At 49.6% G+C, this 15,974-nt stretch overlaps 1 protein-coding gene across 4 annotated transcripts in view; it reads right to left on the bottom strand.

Moving 5' to 3' along the window:
- LOC133758036 (core histone macro-H2A.1) overlaps nucleotides 1-15,974 on the bottom strand; it is a 66,002-nt gene that overhangs the window by 10,175 nt on the left and 39,853 nt on the right. The window contains exons 5-6 of one of the 4 annotated variants that reach the window (XM_062189102.1): nucleotides 12,458-12,568; nucleotides 5,900-5,999 (exon numbers count right to left, since the gene is read on the bottom strand). In XM_062189102.1, coding sequence (XP_062045086.1) covers nucleotides 5,900-5,999; nucleotides 12,458-12,568 — 211 coding nt within the window. Of the gene's footprint in view, nucleotides 1-4,176; nucleotides 4,268-5,899; nucleotides 6,000-12,457; nucleotides 12,569-15,974 lie in introns of all 4 variants that reach the window. The other 3 variants (XM_062189105.1, XM_062189106.1, XM_062189104.1) reach the window with 3 other exon arrangements.

Below are 15,974 nucleotides of genomic sequence, written 5' to 3'. Positions count from 1 at the left end.
CAAAACAGGAACTACACTCTGGCTGAGACGGACGTGACCTTCAGGCAGGCATCCTGCTCCGGCACTGCTGCTCTACTCAGCTGCCTTGGCTGCCCCTGCGTGGGATCAGACTCAGAGTATTCCGGGATGTGCCAGACATGCGCAGGAGACCTAAGATGCCTCTTCTGGGTGAACATGAGCATCCTGCATGCATTTCACTGGCCTGAGAAACCAGCTGGTGCTGGCTTGCAAGGCTGAAGCCTGTCCTGGGCCTTCTGCTGTCTCTGGGAGAAGTCCCAAATAAGGAGGTTTTAGAAGCAGCAGATCCTGCTCCCACCCAGGAGCCATCTCTGCTATTGGCAGCGGGCCCAGAGGAAAGTGTTCCTGCTGGCCATCTCTGCACCAGCACTGTTACCGTGTGTACCTCCTATTTTGCAGCCCTGGTGTCATATGAATACAAAAAAAAAAAAAGAGTATTTTCTTCATTACACTAAGGATTCAGAATCATTTTAGATAAAGGAGGGCAACATCAGAAGCAGAGCTTAAAGACGAATGTGAGTTCTGTAAGAGCTGGGAGAGGAGGAGCTGCCAAGGATCAAGCTTTTACACCAACAAATGGCAGTTGGCAACATCCTATTTTCTTGATTGGGGTGCTTGATAAGTAACCAAGTCCTGCTGCAGAAGCCAAGTTCCCACTGCAAGGACACACCTGTAGGAGCTCGAGGTTAGCCACATCACGTGGGGCAGCCAGCAGCTACGGCAGTGACAACAGCATTCCTTAGAGTTTGGCCAAAATGGGGTCTGATTCTTCCTTAAGCTCTGTTTCCTCCGTCTCATACATTTTAAAGTACTTTTCCTCACAAGAGGACAGAATACTCCCCTTAAGATTCACCATTTGTCTTGAAAAATTCCAAGTGCACCCAGCCAAATCTGGTATGGATCAAGTCAAGGTGTGTTGGGATGGCCCTGTGTAATTAGGTCTAATTATCTCAGACAAACTTGCCCCATGTACACACTGGCTGTGCAGGGGGAAAGAACCCCAGGAAGGGGTGAAAAGAGCGAGCCAACAGCCTGGACATAATCACAACTTAGACAGAACCCAGGCCGCCGGCAGGGACCGACCTGTAGCTGCACTGTGCTGCAGGAGTTAATGTGAGCACTCAGCTAGCGGAGAGACACACAAACTCTGGGTCCCGCATCACTGCTCATTGGCTCAGGTGGCCCTCATTCCTTCATCCATCCGGAAAAGCTGCAGCAGCTTTGACTGGCAAGTGTCACAGTGTCACTTCCAGAGCTGCTGCACCTTTCTAATTAAGTTAAGCATTAGAGATGGCAGCTGAATGGGCCATGTGCTTGAGGGAGCAGGCTTGGGGCTCCACTGCACCAACCAGGAAATGGAGACACCTGGATGAAACCCCGATACAGGTTCCCCTGAAATATCTATGCAGCTGAGAAAAAGCAACCTCCAGTCTGGATTCGGACTGATCCAGTCAGGGGGAGCCGTGTGCGTCTGCCCAGCTGCCCTGGCCTAGCCATCCCTCTGTGCCCATTCTCAAGTTTGAGGGAAGGAACCGAATGTGCTCCAGGCTAGGCTACTTAAGGTTCTTATCCCCCATTCTCTACTTTTTGGTTAGAAACTGGGAAATTTGGAAGGTAAAATAAAATCAGCAGTATATTAAGACCACCAACTCCTTTCTAGAGTATGTGTAAGGAGATGGGCTGATGGATAATTAAAGGTGTTTGATCTTAGGAAGAGTGTTTACTTTAAAATTTTTACTTATAATTAAACATCGCTTTAATTAGAAGTGAAATTTACAAGTTAAAATACACTCAATGCATTTCCCAAACTTAAAAATTAAACCCTAGGGTGCAGGCAACCAACCCAATCAGGACTGACTCCTACACACACACATGTATGCACATGTTCATGTAGACATACGTGTACTTTTTAACAAGAAACAGGCCCATTTTCAACTGTATTGTCAACACTCTTAATGTAATACTCTTGCTTTTGAGGCTTAACTTCAGGGTTAATCATAAAGCAATTGGCTTATTTGCCCCCAAGCATAAACATGTGTTACTCCCATGAGAACAAGATCATTATTTCATGCTTAGAAAGCAGGCATAGGTATCAGTGTTCGAAACAGCCTAAGCGGAAATTTAGGCTTGGACAAATGTCAGGCTAAGCCTGTGGTCTATTTCACTGTTAGAAAGAACTTTCGATGGTAAAAGTTAATCACTGGGGCTACGCATTCCTGCACTCGGATTCCTTCTTCCAGCAGTCTTGGGACTCAGGAACTCATATGGAATAATGAGAAAGGGAGGGACTGCGTCCTCGCTTCCTTTTTTCCCTTCTCACGCACCAACGTGGGAGCTGGAACCAATTGAGGCCAAGTATGCAATCTGGCTTATCATTGTTTGGGGACTGTAAGGAAAGGCCGGGGCCAGTACTGGTCTGGACTGGTCTGGACTGGTTCACTGAGCAGAGGATCAATGAAGTGGGCTTTGGAAGACTGGGTTCGGGCCCTGACAGGACCTCTGCGCTGCAGAGGCTCTTTTCCAGCTGTGGCATTGAGTGACCCTGGGCACGGTCCTGGGCAGCACACCTGACTGTTGCACATGCATACGGATGGGTGGTGCCAGAGGACACCCTTCAGTGCCATCGTCATCCCAGGGCGGGTCCCTCTGGGTAGCACAGCAGGCTGGCAGCCCCATCTCAAGGCCGCCAGCTCTCCTTCCTGCTGGGGCTGTCCCTGCGGCACTGGAGCTTTCTGTGAGCTCCAGCAGACCAGCATCTTCCTCTCCCACCTGGGAAGCTTCACAACTTCCACTTCAGCCGATGTGCCAGATGGGAAGACGAGCCCAGGCCTTCGTCTCTCACTCCCAGCTAAATGGAGGACAAGCTCTGAGCTGTCCACCTGTTTTTCTCCAAGCAAGTACCTCCCCCTGCCCTTCAAGTTTTCATTTGCTATGAAAGGAAGCATCTTTCTCCTCAGCTGCCTGCATATGAGCTCCTAAACTCCTCCAAAATCTTGTGAAGGAAGGGGGTGTAACCATTCCTGGCCTGGTTTCACTTTAGTCAGGCAAACTTGGCAAATGCTGACTTTCCATCCAGTCTATCTTTCCATCCATGTGCAAAATACAGAATGTCCGGGACAGTAACTGGCCCAAGTCACGGTGGCTGGTAAGACTGCACAGCAGTGACACTAGCACTGGACACTGGGCAGCCAGACACTTGCGCATCTTGCGCCCAGGCCCCTCATGAAGATTTTCGTCTCTCTCTCCTTCAAGATGGCTTCATTTGGTGTTTAGCAGAAATGCAACTGCTCTCTTTGGAAGCTGCTAGCTAAATCCACAGTGGGAATGCTACTCTCACACTGTGAAAACCATAGAAGAGCGAGAAAGCACAGCCAGGCACAAAACAAGGAGCTCTGCTTCATCTGCTGTAATCTCACTATTCTGTAGATGAGGAAAGTGACTAGTCAGGTGACTCGCCCAGGCGAGGCTGCGATTCTAGTTCCTTCTCCCTAGCATCGCTCACTTGCCAAAACATTGGCTGCCTACTCATTACAGGAGCCCCTGTGCATATTCTCAAAGCAGGGTGTGGCCAGCCAGGCTGCGAATCTACAGCCACAGGACTTGGCCTTGCCAGCACTCTCTGCCTCACCTACCAGCAGCAGTGGTCACCCCACAGCATACTGTGAACCGCAGGGGAGCGGGAGGCACTCCCTGAGCCCCGGATGGCCGAAGGAGGTGACTGTTGTGTCCCTGGGGGCATGGGAGGGAGCCAGCGACTTCTGATGCAGGGAAAGGCATGAGCATCTGTGTGTCTGTCCCTGAGAGTGCAGAAATGGTCAGGGGTGCCACTCATTCCACCTCACATCGTCTTCCCTGCAGTGAAAACACCTGGGAACCCAGTCTCCCAGCCGCCACGCCTCATGCAGCAAAAGAAAGAATGACACTGCCCGAACCAGTTTCCAAACCAGAAGTGCCTCCGGCAAGCTGCACTGCGAATCCTAGCTGGCAGCCGGCTGTAGTTCTCGGGTTCACAGCCCAGGGGCAGGAGGCCTCGGGAGGCCAGGACAGCTGGAAGTGTGAAATGAATGCAGCCCTGCATAGCTGTCAAAGGATCAAGCTGTCTGCGGCGGCCGACTGACCATGCACACACACACTCGGCAGCACCCAGCTGGGCATTACCTACTTCACCACCGATGTAGAAGTCAGTGTTTGTCGGGTGAACGACAGCATCACTGTCGATCGAGGCAATGTCAGCCTGTACAACTTGCAACTATAACAGGTAAACAAATGTAGATCAACTGTGTTGGACCGAGACCCACGCACAGGCACATTTACTACGCCCCAATGGCAGGGCTGGCCTACCTGGTCGATCCCAACATAGGAGCCCAAGGGGCAATCAGTCCACGCAGTGTGCGCACATGTGGATGGGGGTGAGGACAGGAGGAGGAGGAATATCAAATGTGACATGTTTAAATTAAACATTTGAATGACAAGTCCAAATAAAGAGAAACACACATGAGATCATTTCCAAAGGTTAAAAGAAATAACAAAACAACGAATGCCCCATTTCACTTCGCAAAAGCCTATAAAAACTGGCACCCCACTGAGAAGGCTACTAAAACATGGCATCTGTTTAAAAAAAAAAAAAAGTGGACCTTCAGGCCAACCAAAACAACAAGTTTCTCCATTTAGTCTGCAGCAGTCACTTTGCAGGCTAGGGCTTCTGCTCTTGTGGCGTTCACCATTTTGCCTACTTTCAAGAGCCCTCTCTTGAAACGCCAAACAGTACAGATGTGTGTAGGATTGCCTTGATTTTTCCCCGCGGGAGGTGGAAATGTTTTTACAGGCCTGTCTCTTATTCTGGCAGATCTTATTTTTATGCATTTTCACATAAAAAGTACTTTGGCCAGGACCCCTGCTTTTCTAGCTCAGAAGGACCCCCGATTTAAGAAAGCATCTGCACAAGTAAGTGGGGACCCAGCTTACCCAGGGCTTTCTTGAGTGCCAGCCCCCATGTCTGCAGGCCACTCCTGTGCCCCGTGTGTGTGAGCCAGGCCTGGGTGCTGGAATGACTGTCTCTCCCAGTTAGGAACACACAGCTGAAGGCCAACGAGAGACAAGGTGCCTCTGTGGGCACCTGCCAGCCTGCTGCCCCTGGCAAGCTCTACACCTAAAAGGACAGGAGCGCTTGCTGTACAAAGGAAGTGACCTTTCCTTACAGGTAAAGATGAGGGGGTGCCTCTCTACCCTTCCCAGCGGAGAGACACCCTGGCTCTGGGCAGAATTGACCTGCACCCCAGGAACTCAGAGACAGGGGTGACCCCTCTGTATAGTATCCTCCGTGAGCAAATCCCTCACCGAGAGGTACTCAATCATCTCCCATTTCAGTCACAGAAAATGCAGAAGCAACACCAGGTGGTAAACTTGGGGAAACCAATTTGTGGATTATAGAGTCTAATGGGATATAGAAGCAGCCTGTCTTTGTTTTAAAGTTTAGTCACTTGTAATTAATGCTTAAATGGAGAAACCATCATTTTGTAGTTACCTGAAATTTATTTTGTTATAACCAAAAAAAAAAAAAAACAAAAAATGAAAACACATGTTTTAAAATCCCCCCCAAGTAACCAGCAGTCAGTCTGATCATTATGGAAGAGAATTTAGACAGAAATGTATCTGCAATTGAGGGGAAAGCAGCCAATCACATATAACGAAACACATCCAACCATTTGCATTTGGAATGGCCTGGAGTTAGCAGACGCTCAGTGTCTACACTCAAACGTCAGTCTTGGACTTGGAGTTCTACCTTGACTGTTCTTAAGTGTGGGAAGAGGAAAAGCCTAAATTCTGGGTTCCATAACTTTTCACCTGACAGCTGGTGGTGCCGATCCCCATCCCCAATTACCTAGGTCATCTTTAAGGTCAATGTCAGCATTGGTAGGATTGATTATGGCCTCCACCTCAAAGCCGGCTAAATTACTGATTTCACTGTGAATAAGGTTCAGCTGAAAAGAAAAGCATGAGGTGGGAAATAACAGGAGAGCCGGCAAGTTGCAGAGAACCGGGCCCTGGCACACAGGTGAAGGGCAGTGAACACTCACGGTGCTCTCGGCACAAAGGCAAACAGTGACGGGCTAGAATGGATCCACTTGGAACACAAGGCTCCAGTGCCGGGAGGCTGGAAGGAAGCAAGCTAGGAGGGGCACTCAGAACCTGCGGGGTGATGCTGGGTACAGGAAAGGAGGACAAGCCACGCTGGGTGGTGGCACTGGCTTTCAAGAGACTTGTGATGTGGAGGCCACAGGAATGCAGCTGTCACGCCTGGAATCACTGCCAGGGTGGTGGTGTATGTGCCAGCCCTCGTCCTTGAAAGCTAGGGTGGTACCTGGTACACAGCCCTGCCTGGTACAGGTGAATCCCTAGTAGCTCTGCCATCGTTTCTGTCACGGTGACTGCCAGCTGGCTGGCTCCCCCAGCCTGCTCAGGGTGGCACGGAATGCAGTTGGCCTGTTGCTTAGTAACACCTACTTTTATGTGCCTCTGAGTTGTGCAGTGCTGAAGCTCTGGTGAAATCCAAGAAGAAAAACAGCACTTCTCCAGTAAGACAAGGTCTTTAAAGCATTTTCACCTTGTTGGTCAGGTGACTTTAAGGCCCAGGAGGTGGCCTACTGAGCAGTTCCCTTGAGTGTGTTTTACGTCAGCCTAACCACTAGCTCTTTCTGAAGAGCACTGAAGGTCCTTACTCTCCATGGTTACTGCTGCCATGGCAACCCTCAGCAGCAGCATTTTGGATGGTGCTGTCACAGGGGCAGGAGCCTTGACCAGCCTAGGATAATCCCAGCTCCTCTCCCCTCTGCACTTTTTTGTTTTTGAGGAAGAAGTGCCTACAGTAGAGGCTGCTCATGCATACACGTCCCTGCTCTCTTCTTCAGCAACACAGACCCCCAATAGCAAGTGCAGGCCAACTGTGACCCAGCCTGGGAGACGGGCTGCAGGCTGCAGGGCCCAGCGGCAGCTGGTGTCCAGGAGCTCACTCGGAGAGGGTTGTTGCAGACACTGGGCAGGGAGGTTCCTGGCCACTGAGCCTCAAGGTGCTGAGGCCAAATGCTTTGTTGAAAACAAAACCAAACAAAAAAAATGTGACACCATAAGCAAGAGAAACTTAACTCTCCATTTCTGATTGCCAGGAAGATCAAGAGTCTCAGCAACGGGGGCCTGCTTCGACTACGAGCCACTCTTTGAGAGAAAGCAATTGTGGAAACACTTTGGTCACGGAACCCAGGAAGGGCTCTGAGCGGGCCCTTCCTCAAGGCCGTGGGACTCAGTGCAAGACTCAGAGCAGAGGAGCCAGCTTTCTCCACCTGGACTTTCTGGCGATGCAGGAGTCCAAAGCCAGCCCCTGGGGTGACCACACCGGGAGGTTCTTGGCAGCGCAGGTGCCAGGCAGAGGCACAGAGAAAAGGTCAGCACACGGTTGGGCCAAGTGAAAGCTCAGGGTTTAGAACAGGTGAGAGCGTTTCACTCCAAGTAGATGCTGTTCATAAAAACTCAGACTGAACCAACATTCCCTATCCCACAAAAAAAAAAAAAAAAAAAAAAAAAAGAGAAAGAAAGAAAGAAAGAAAGAAAGAAAGAAAGAAAGAAAGAAAGAAAGAAAGAAAGAAAGAGAAAGAAACTGCACTGTGACAGGGCAGGAAGCTGGTGAGGGAGGAGAGCAAAGCTTTACTCCACAGGGCCTAGACAAGTCCTTTCTAGACATCACTAAAATTCCTCTTTTGTCTGAAACCATCCACGCTCTATCTTTGTACTTGACACTATTTTCTCCCAACCATCTAGCTGCTTTTGGGTCTGTACTCACAGTTGCCTTATTGGAAAAGCAGCTATTTCAGTGGGCCCAGAATCGAATAGACAGGAAGTCCCCCACAGGCACCACCAGTGTCTAGGAGCGCAGGGCATGTGGGGCTCCTTGGCTTTGCTGAAGGGAGGGGCAGCTGCAAACAGAACTCAGTTCCTTCCGAAATCATCACCTTCCCTTCTGACCAGAGACAGCCTGCTCTTGGGCACAAAGACTGTGGCACCTCTGCGCAGCACTGAGGAGCTCCAGCTAGCCAGGTGCTGCTGGCTCTCATCCACAGCTGATGAGGCTCGGGAGATGCCCCTGCTAAACTCCAACTACATACAGCAGGCTCAGAAATCCTCAAGGTGTAGGGCTGAATCACAGAATAGTTCTGTTGATGAAAATATGTACAAATACATATTTTTTTAAAAAATACGTATAAAAAATCCTCTAGAGCAGAAAGTATGTGCTTGGGGAGTGTGAGTGGAATGAGAAGTGGAGAAGACAAACTGATTCAGGCACTTTGGAAAGACAAATGGGCAGTAAGTTGGCGAGGGCAGGCTGCTGGAGCAGTGGGCAGAAGCCAACAGTGAGATGATCATGAACGAAGACAGGAGCTTCCCTGTACAGGAGAGACCCAGGAGGACAGGGTGTAGATGGGCCACGTACGTGCAGACCCCGGTCCAGCTGGGTGCTACAGGGCTACGCAAGATGGCCAGTCCCAGGAGCAGAGTGAGGGCACTTGGGGGTTGGAAAATCACATTTCTGGGAAACTTGAAAACTCCCAAGATTAGCTTGATTTGTCAGGAAAGGGAGGATGGTAAGTAGCTCAGGATTTGCAGATGATGATTACTTCTGTGTCCCATCATTGGGAAAAACGGAAAACTCAGCAGTGAACCACAGAATGTGGCATGAAGATTCTTGGCCACTGGACAAAGGGGCCACAGGGAACTGCTACTTACTAACACAGGAGATCCCTCTGCCTACAGAACTAGGAGAAAGGGACTTGGCCAAACCACCTTCAAAGATCCATTCCACTGCTGGGATCTGACTGTGCCAGTCCAGCGGGCTGGGCTGCAGCTGGGCTTGGAGGCCTACGGTGGATCTCTCACATTAACCCTTGTTCTCGCCCTGTGGTGTAAGCTCCCTGAGCACACAAAAGGCACTGCCTTCCAACCCTGCATGCCCCACAAAGCCTATGGCAGTGCAGCCTTCTGAAGGCACACACACCAGGCTGAACTAACATCGGACATCCTCAGACATACTCTGGGATGAACAGGTTCCCCCTACTGTTACAGCAGGGCTTATGGAAACGCCAGAGCTCAAGTACTGGGCCCTTGGCCTGGCCTGGCCTGGCCTGGCCTGGGTCTGAGGGCTGGGGCCTGAATCACATCGAGGGCAGGTCGGGAGGCAACTTTGTCACTGATGACAGGCAAGCAGCCAGTGGCTTGGAACCACTGGATGACCACACAGGCTGCCCTGACCTGATCTTGGCCACAGGAGGCATTATAATCCTTTTTTGAGTTTTAAAAAATGTAACACGATCAGCAATTCAGCTTAGGAAATAAAGTGACTGAAGATTATCTGAGTGCCATACTGTGCCTCGCCTGTAATGACCATAAAGACAAAGGAGGAGGCCTAGCCAGCCTCGTGGCCTTGGTTTTGCCACGTAACAAGGAAATCTTTCCTGAATCCCAAAGCCCACTTCTACTAAGGGGGTGGAAAGGATGAGGAAAGGTGGAAAATCCTTTCTAGAGTCCTCCTGAGAACGTGTTTTCCTGGGGGGCCCACTCTGGGCCCCTCTTGCCTCATCTCCATTCCGCCCACCCTATATACATCCCTAGAAGCCTTAGGTCTGACAGTGGCTTCAGGCGAGTTCTAGCTAGAAAGCCTTCACAAAGATGAGGACCCTGGGGGTACTGCCTGGGGTCCCACAGAGAGTGGCTCAGTTTCCCCAACTGTCTCTAAGCGAGTCCTCACTCAGAGTGTAGGACGGGGCGAACCACTCACCCTTGCTTATGCTTCCAGAGTACCCTGTCTGCTCATGGAGCACAGCCCCCAGTCCCAGGAACCAGCAGGGATCACAGGGAGGAAGCCCTGGATACCCAACACCTGGGGTCAGCGGCCTCAGGGGCTGGGCCACAATCCTCATCACTTGGGAGGTGCAGGCTCGCTCACTCACTCCCTCCTTAGATCGTTTTCCCAACTATGTCGGTTCAAGGAGCCTTAGATCATTTACTACCACTGACAATGACTTATACATCCACACACTGAAAATACCGGTTTTGAAATAAAACCATTAGGTTTTAAAGCCTCTGAAAAGAGGCTGCAAATCTCAGGCAAACAACAAAGCAAAAACAGGTGTCTGATTTGGATTCACAGCATTGTTCTTTTTGTAGCAATTCCACAATGTGTGTGAACACGGGAAAATCATAGTGTGGAGATCCCAGGCTCCTGAGCCCCAGGCTGGCTCCTCCTGTGATAGCTTAGCAGCCAGGCCTTGAAGGCTGCCAGCAGACACAGTATCACCTCTCTCCACCTCCCCAATCTGAGCTTGCCCTCTTCAAGCACTGGTTTCCTTGTCACAACAGAAAAACCAGACTCATGGAACACAGGGTGCCATGTGTCATGGTTCCAAAGGACCCTTTGGGAAACACTCCCTAAAACCCAAGTCAAAAATAATGTCTGTGATAACACCACTTTAAATGTGCTTTGCGTAAAATGGTACACACCTCTTTGATGATTCCTGACCCTTTTGAATTCCGTGCCATGATTTTTGGCCCAGCAGTAACAGCCAAGAAAAGCCACAAAGTACAGCCTCAGAGTGATACCCAGAACTAACAAAGCTCACTCCATCTCATGCTGCAGGGTGCAGGGTTACAGAAAGCACGCTGGCCCCTGGTCCCTCCCATGGGTGCTCAGGCTAACTTTTGATGCGATTTTACTTTGTGAAGCCCCATGTACCAAGAGGCAGCTACTCTGCTTAAAGGCACGAGATCTGCTAGATCTGAGGACACCTCTTCCTGGCCACTGAGCTGTACGCACATTTCACAGGAATGCTAATTTCAGAGTGGCTGAGTGACTGTGGAGTGTGAGATGCACAGGAGGCTGGGTGGTCAGACTGGACCAGCTCACCCAATCCTTTGGGATCCTCCCTCCAAAAGTCACAACATTGAGCAGGCACATCAGTTTCAATGTCAAACCCTTTGCTTTCATTCTAGGCTGGTTCTTAAATGGCAATGGACTAAGCATCTGTCAGTTCAATTCTTTTGGAAATATCTGAGTTCACCCAGCAATGAGGCTCTGAGTTCTGATCTGATGCTGGCTGTGTGAGGGCCAAGAGGAAGGAGCACAAAGAACCTAGGGAAGGGGAAAAACCAGTGTTGAGGCACCCAAGGGCAAGGCGGTAGTTCCGGGGCCAGGACTGTTCCACCTACTTAAGAGGCCTCCAAGTCCTGACTAATCACCGGCATGAGGGATCTAGCTAGCGCACACCGGAGCTGGTCCTCAGCAGCAGGGTTTTCGTACTTGAGCTGAACCTGAAGCAATCTGGATGGCAGGTCATGTTAACTTTCAACAAATCACCCACAGGGCACGTCAGAGGGTGTGAAAGTACAGCCAGGCGGCTGCCTTCACCGAGAGCTTTTAAAATGAGTGGAAAACACTTTCGAGCCCAGACCTTAAGATGACAACTAGTGCTGCTTACTGCTCTTTTGAAAAATGCATATACGACACAGATAATGGTTATAAAATGTAAACAGTAATGGTTATTTTCTGGAGCAGAGTCCACCACAGGCATGGCATTGTGAGAGAATGGGTGCAGTTAGTGACGGGGAGGGGAAGGAGCGGGAGGAGAACTCGCGGTGAAGTGAGCAGAACAGGGTCGCTGTGATGCAGAAGGAAACTGACAGTGACGATTTAAAAATGATGCAGCTTCAGAACCAAGTTGTTACCACATTCAAACTGGGCACAAATGTACATGGCAGGTCAAGTCCATTCCTTTACATTTTTAAATGTATGATAAAAAAATTAAGCACAGCTCAATTCTTCTTTCCCCGCCCATTTTGATATTAGTAGAGAAATACTAATTGACTCTCATTGTCAGGTCTTAAAAGCCTTTGCATCATTTTTATTTTCAATAGAAGTGAATCATCTTTTACAAAACCATGGTGTCCTGGCAAAGGTGCATCACTGGGGTGGCTGAAAATACATGGCCCACGGTTAAAACAGACAATTGCGGACTTGACGAGGCCTCCGGTGGTTCAGGGAGAGACCCCTGGCCCCCCATCCCACATCTGAAAACATTCCCATCCCCTGGGTCAGATCAAGGGTTCTACCTCAGCACCCATCAGGAGGGAAGCTTATCTTCCACTCTGCATGACTGGGATTTGGGCTTCAGTCTAGTTTTCTGGCAGGTGCAATTTGAGACCAAGCTAACTCCAAGGGCCCAATCCCCTAAGGAGGTCCCACCCCCACCTGCCAGAGTCCTCCCTCAGCTTTGTGGCTCCTGAGACCCACCCCCGCACTCCGTCCACCCGCTCGGCCACTCAGGCCCTCCCAGTGCAGCTGGTCCTGCCCTTCTGTTCTGGGGGCCCTGGAGCAGACCAAAGCCGTGCATCGGCCTACCTTCTGGCCTAGGAAGAGGCTCTTTGTGGAGAGGACTGTGAAGCCGTCGGCAGGCGTGCCCTCGGTCGTGCTGTCAGCGCTGGCTGCCTTGCTCACTTCTCCCTGCTTCTTCTTGCACAAACAGAAGAGTCAGAACAAGGTCTACACGGGAGGAGGCCTCACAAGTCTGGGCTTTTCTAACAAGCAGGGCGCTCCCAGCCCTCGTCCCCAACACTCCAGGGAAAACTGGCAACTACACCACCCCCAACTCTCAGCATCCCTCCAAATGCAGGCTACAGAGTTACTGTGAGGTCTGCAGCTCAGTGAAGGGTGTTAAGCTGTATTTTCATCACTTTGTAATTCTTTTTAAAAGCTATTTAAAGGGGAAACTTCACTTTACAGGGATGATTTAGAATTATTTTCACAAATTCAGACCAGATAACTGTCTCTTAATTAGGAATCTTCATCCTTTCCAGATGTTGGAACACGTTCAAGTTCAAGACAACGACAATACTGTTCTACTCCCCCAGTTCTCAGAAAACCAAAAAGCCGACCAAAGATAACCATCCAACCTTCTCCCTCTCTCCCACTGCTCCTTCCTTAACCCAGCCCTGGAGACAGGTGCACCTGCTGGCTGTGGCCGAGCCTACCTGTCTCCCTGGGGACTTACCGCCCCTTAGGTACAACTCTGCTAACAGAAGGACGTGTACCCTGCGGCTCCCAAGAGCCTCCTAAGAGTTTTGTGGCATGGAGAACTTCAAATTAAACAGGTTTCACATCCTCAGCTTCTGACTGCACCTTCTGCCTACACCTGAGCTGCCTGTGGCACCTGCCCTACTGGCAGAGGTGCCACTCCGGGGCTTCTTGCACAGATGTGGCACAGGTCCCAGAGCGCACACACAGCTCTGTGAATTAGAGATGGCTGGTCCTGGATTTTCTGTACCTGCATACACCGCAGAATGAGGACAGTAGGAGCAATGGCCATGTTTGTCTACACATATCCCCTTTCCCTCCGCCAGTTACAATCTAGAAGTACAGCACTTCCCAGGGGAGCCCTCAAAGAAGGGCTCAAAACTGCTGCAGACAACCTTGCCTTCTGGGGCATGAAACTGGGCAACAAACTTGGATTAAGGCCTACACCCTAGCCGCTTGTCCATTGAGGATTCATGAACACATTAATATCGTATCTGATGCTGAGAAAGATTCCACTGACTTAACAATCAGGAACTGTCAGCATATTTCTCATAAATCTAAAGAGCTGAGTGTGAAGCTCCAAGATTTTGATAAACAGGATATAAGGCATTTTATCAAGAAGTACTGGTGCAGACACACTAAAATTATCACTATTGTGATTTTCCTAGTCCTTCGAGTATAGCTAAAGATCTGACAAGGGAAGGTGTGACACAGGTCCAATCAACAGTTACGTGGCAAGTCTTAGCAAAGCCTTTCCTGTATACTTTGCAGGAACCAAGAAAGGGAAGGGTAAGGTAACAAAGCCTTTCACAAGCAAGGTCTTTTTAAATTCCATGCTTGCAACAAAATTGAAGACGCACCAGGTCTCCCAGCACTGGAGAGCAGGCTGACGGGGCCCGCTTCAGGGCAAGGTCTGCTGGGCATTTCCCAGCTGTGTCCTCGTCCACCGGGGCCCTGCAGGTGGCCAACCCCAGGGAACCTGGCAGCAGGGCAGTTATGACTCCGCACAATCTGTGAAACTCTTCTGCTATTCTGCAACTGTTCTAAAACAAAACCATGTACGAAAACAAGCTGACGCCAGGTGATGGCATGACTGTTGATGTACGTCAAAAAGCACTCAGAGGACTGGAAGACAAGACAAAAGCCCTCCAATGCACATTTAACTTTAGAGAACTAGATTTCCCAGACACTTCTAGCTATACAAATACAAAAGTAAGGTGCTGGTGTCTTATTTTAGCAAGATGCAACATTCATCTTAGCAGACTTGAATGAACTGCAAGGAAAAAAAAAAATCTACCACCCATCCCACCTCAAGATGATTCCCAGTAAAATTTTACCTCTTCCTTATTAGCTAATCAAATTCATGATGTCTTTGTTGATCAACTGTGTACTATCAATAAATGTGATAACTACCTAATCCCAAAGACTCCGGCTCATTGAGTGCTTTTACACAGGCCCCAGGAAAATTTTTCAAATTTATGTAGATTATCCTTGTTTCAGAAATCAATAAAATACTGTCAGCATAAAAATATGGTTAGGTGGAAATTCTGTAAGGCAAATGAAAGGAAATATGGAGAAAATAAGATAACTTTTCTGCCTTTTGCAACAGTCTACTTGCTTAAACCTCAGGCACTTGAATCTCAGTGGGTACATTTAAACAAGGAGTGACCACTCTGTATTTAAATACATGCGTGGAGCTGGCACTGTGGCACAGCAGGTTAAGCCTCTGCTTATCGTGGTGGCATCCTATATGGGCTCCAGATTGTGTCCTGACTGCTCCACTTCCGATCCAGCTCCCAGCTAAAGGCCTGGGAAGGTGGTGGAAGATAGCCCAAGTGCCTAGGCCCCTGCACTCACATGGGAGAACCAGCAGAATCTCCTGGCTCCTGATTTCGGATTGGCTCAGCTCCATCCGATGTGGCCACTTGGGAGTGATCTAACAGAGAACTTCTCTGTCTCTCCCTGTCTGCCTATAATTCTACCTCTCAAATAAACAAACCTTTAAAAAAAATGTACATGTGGTATACCAAAAATGACACCCTTTGCAGCTATTTAAATTTACTGTGGAGGGGCCAGCATTGTGGCACAGTGGATTAAGGCACCACTTGCAATGCTGGCATCCCATATTGGAGGTCTAGGCAGCTCCCAATCCAGCTCCCTGCTGGTGAGCCGAGGAAAACAGCAGATGGTCCAAGTACTTGGGCCCTTGCCACGATGGAGTTCTTGTCTCCTGGTTTTGGCCTGGCTGAGACTACCTCTTTGTGGCCATTTTGGGGTTGAACCAGCAGATAGAAGATCTCCATCTCTGCCTCTGTCACTGTCTTTCAGATAAATAAATCTTTTATTTTATTTTTTATTTTTGACAGGCAGAATGGACAGTGAGAGAGAGAGAGAGACAGAGAGAAAGGTCTTCCTTTTGCCGTTGGCCGGTGCACCGCGCTGATCCCAAGGCAGGAGCCAGCTTATCCTGGTCTCACATGGGGTGTAGGGCCCAAGCACTTGGGCCATCCTCCACTGCACTCCCGGGCCACAGCAGAGAGCTGGCCTGGAAGAGGGGCAACCGGGACAGGTTCCGGCGCCCCGAATGGGACTAGAACCCAGTGTGCCGGCGCCGCAAGGTGGAGGATTAGCCTGTTGAGCCACGGCGCCGGCCCAGATAAATAAATCTTAAACAAAGACACTGTGGGAAAATTTAGCCATCAAATTTTAAATGTGTGTGATAAAATGCTCCTAAAAGTTCTTTCAGAAGATAAGAAAAAAGGTTTGAAAAATCACTGTTCTACTCTACCCATTCTACCACCCAAACAAAAGGTGTCCAGCAAACGCTTAGGAATGAGGGAGGTAT

Source organism: Lepus europaeus, chromosome 4, assembly GCF_033115175.1.
Source record: "Lepus europaeus isolate LE1 chromosome 4, mLepTim1.pri, whole genome shotgun sequence".
Classification (NCBI taxonomy): Eukaryota; Metazoa; Chordata; class Mammalia; order Lagomorpha; family Leporidae; genus Lepus; species Lepus europaeus.
Note: the sequence above shows the minus strand (reverse complement) of the source record. Positions and strands in the feature narration are given on the sequence as shown.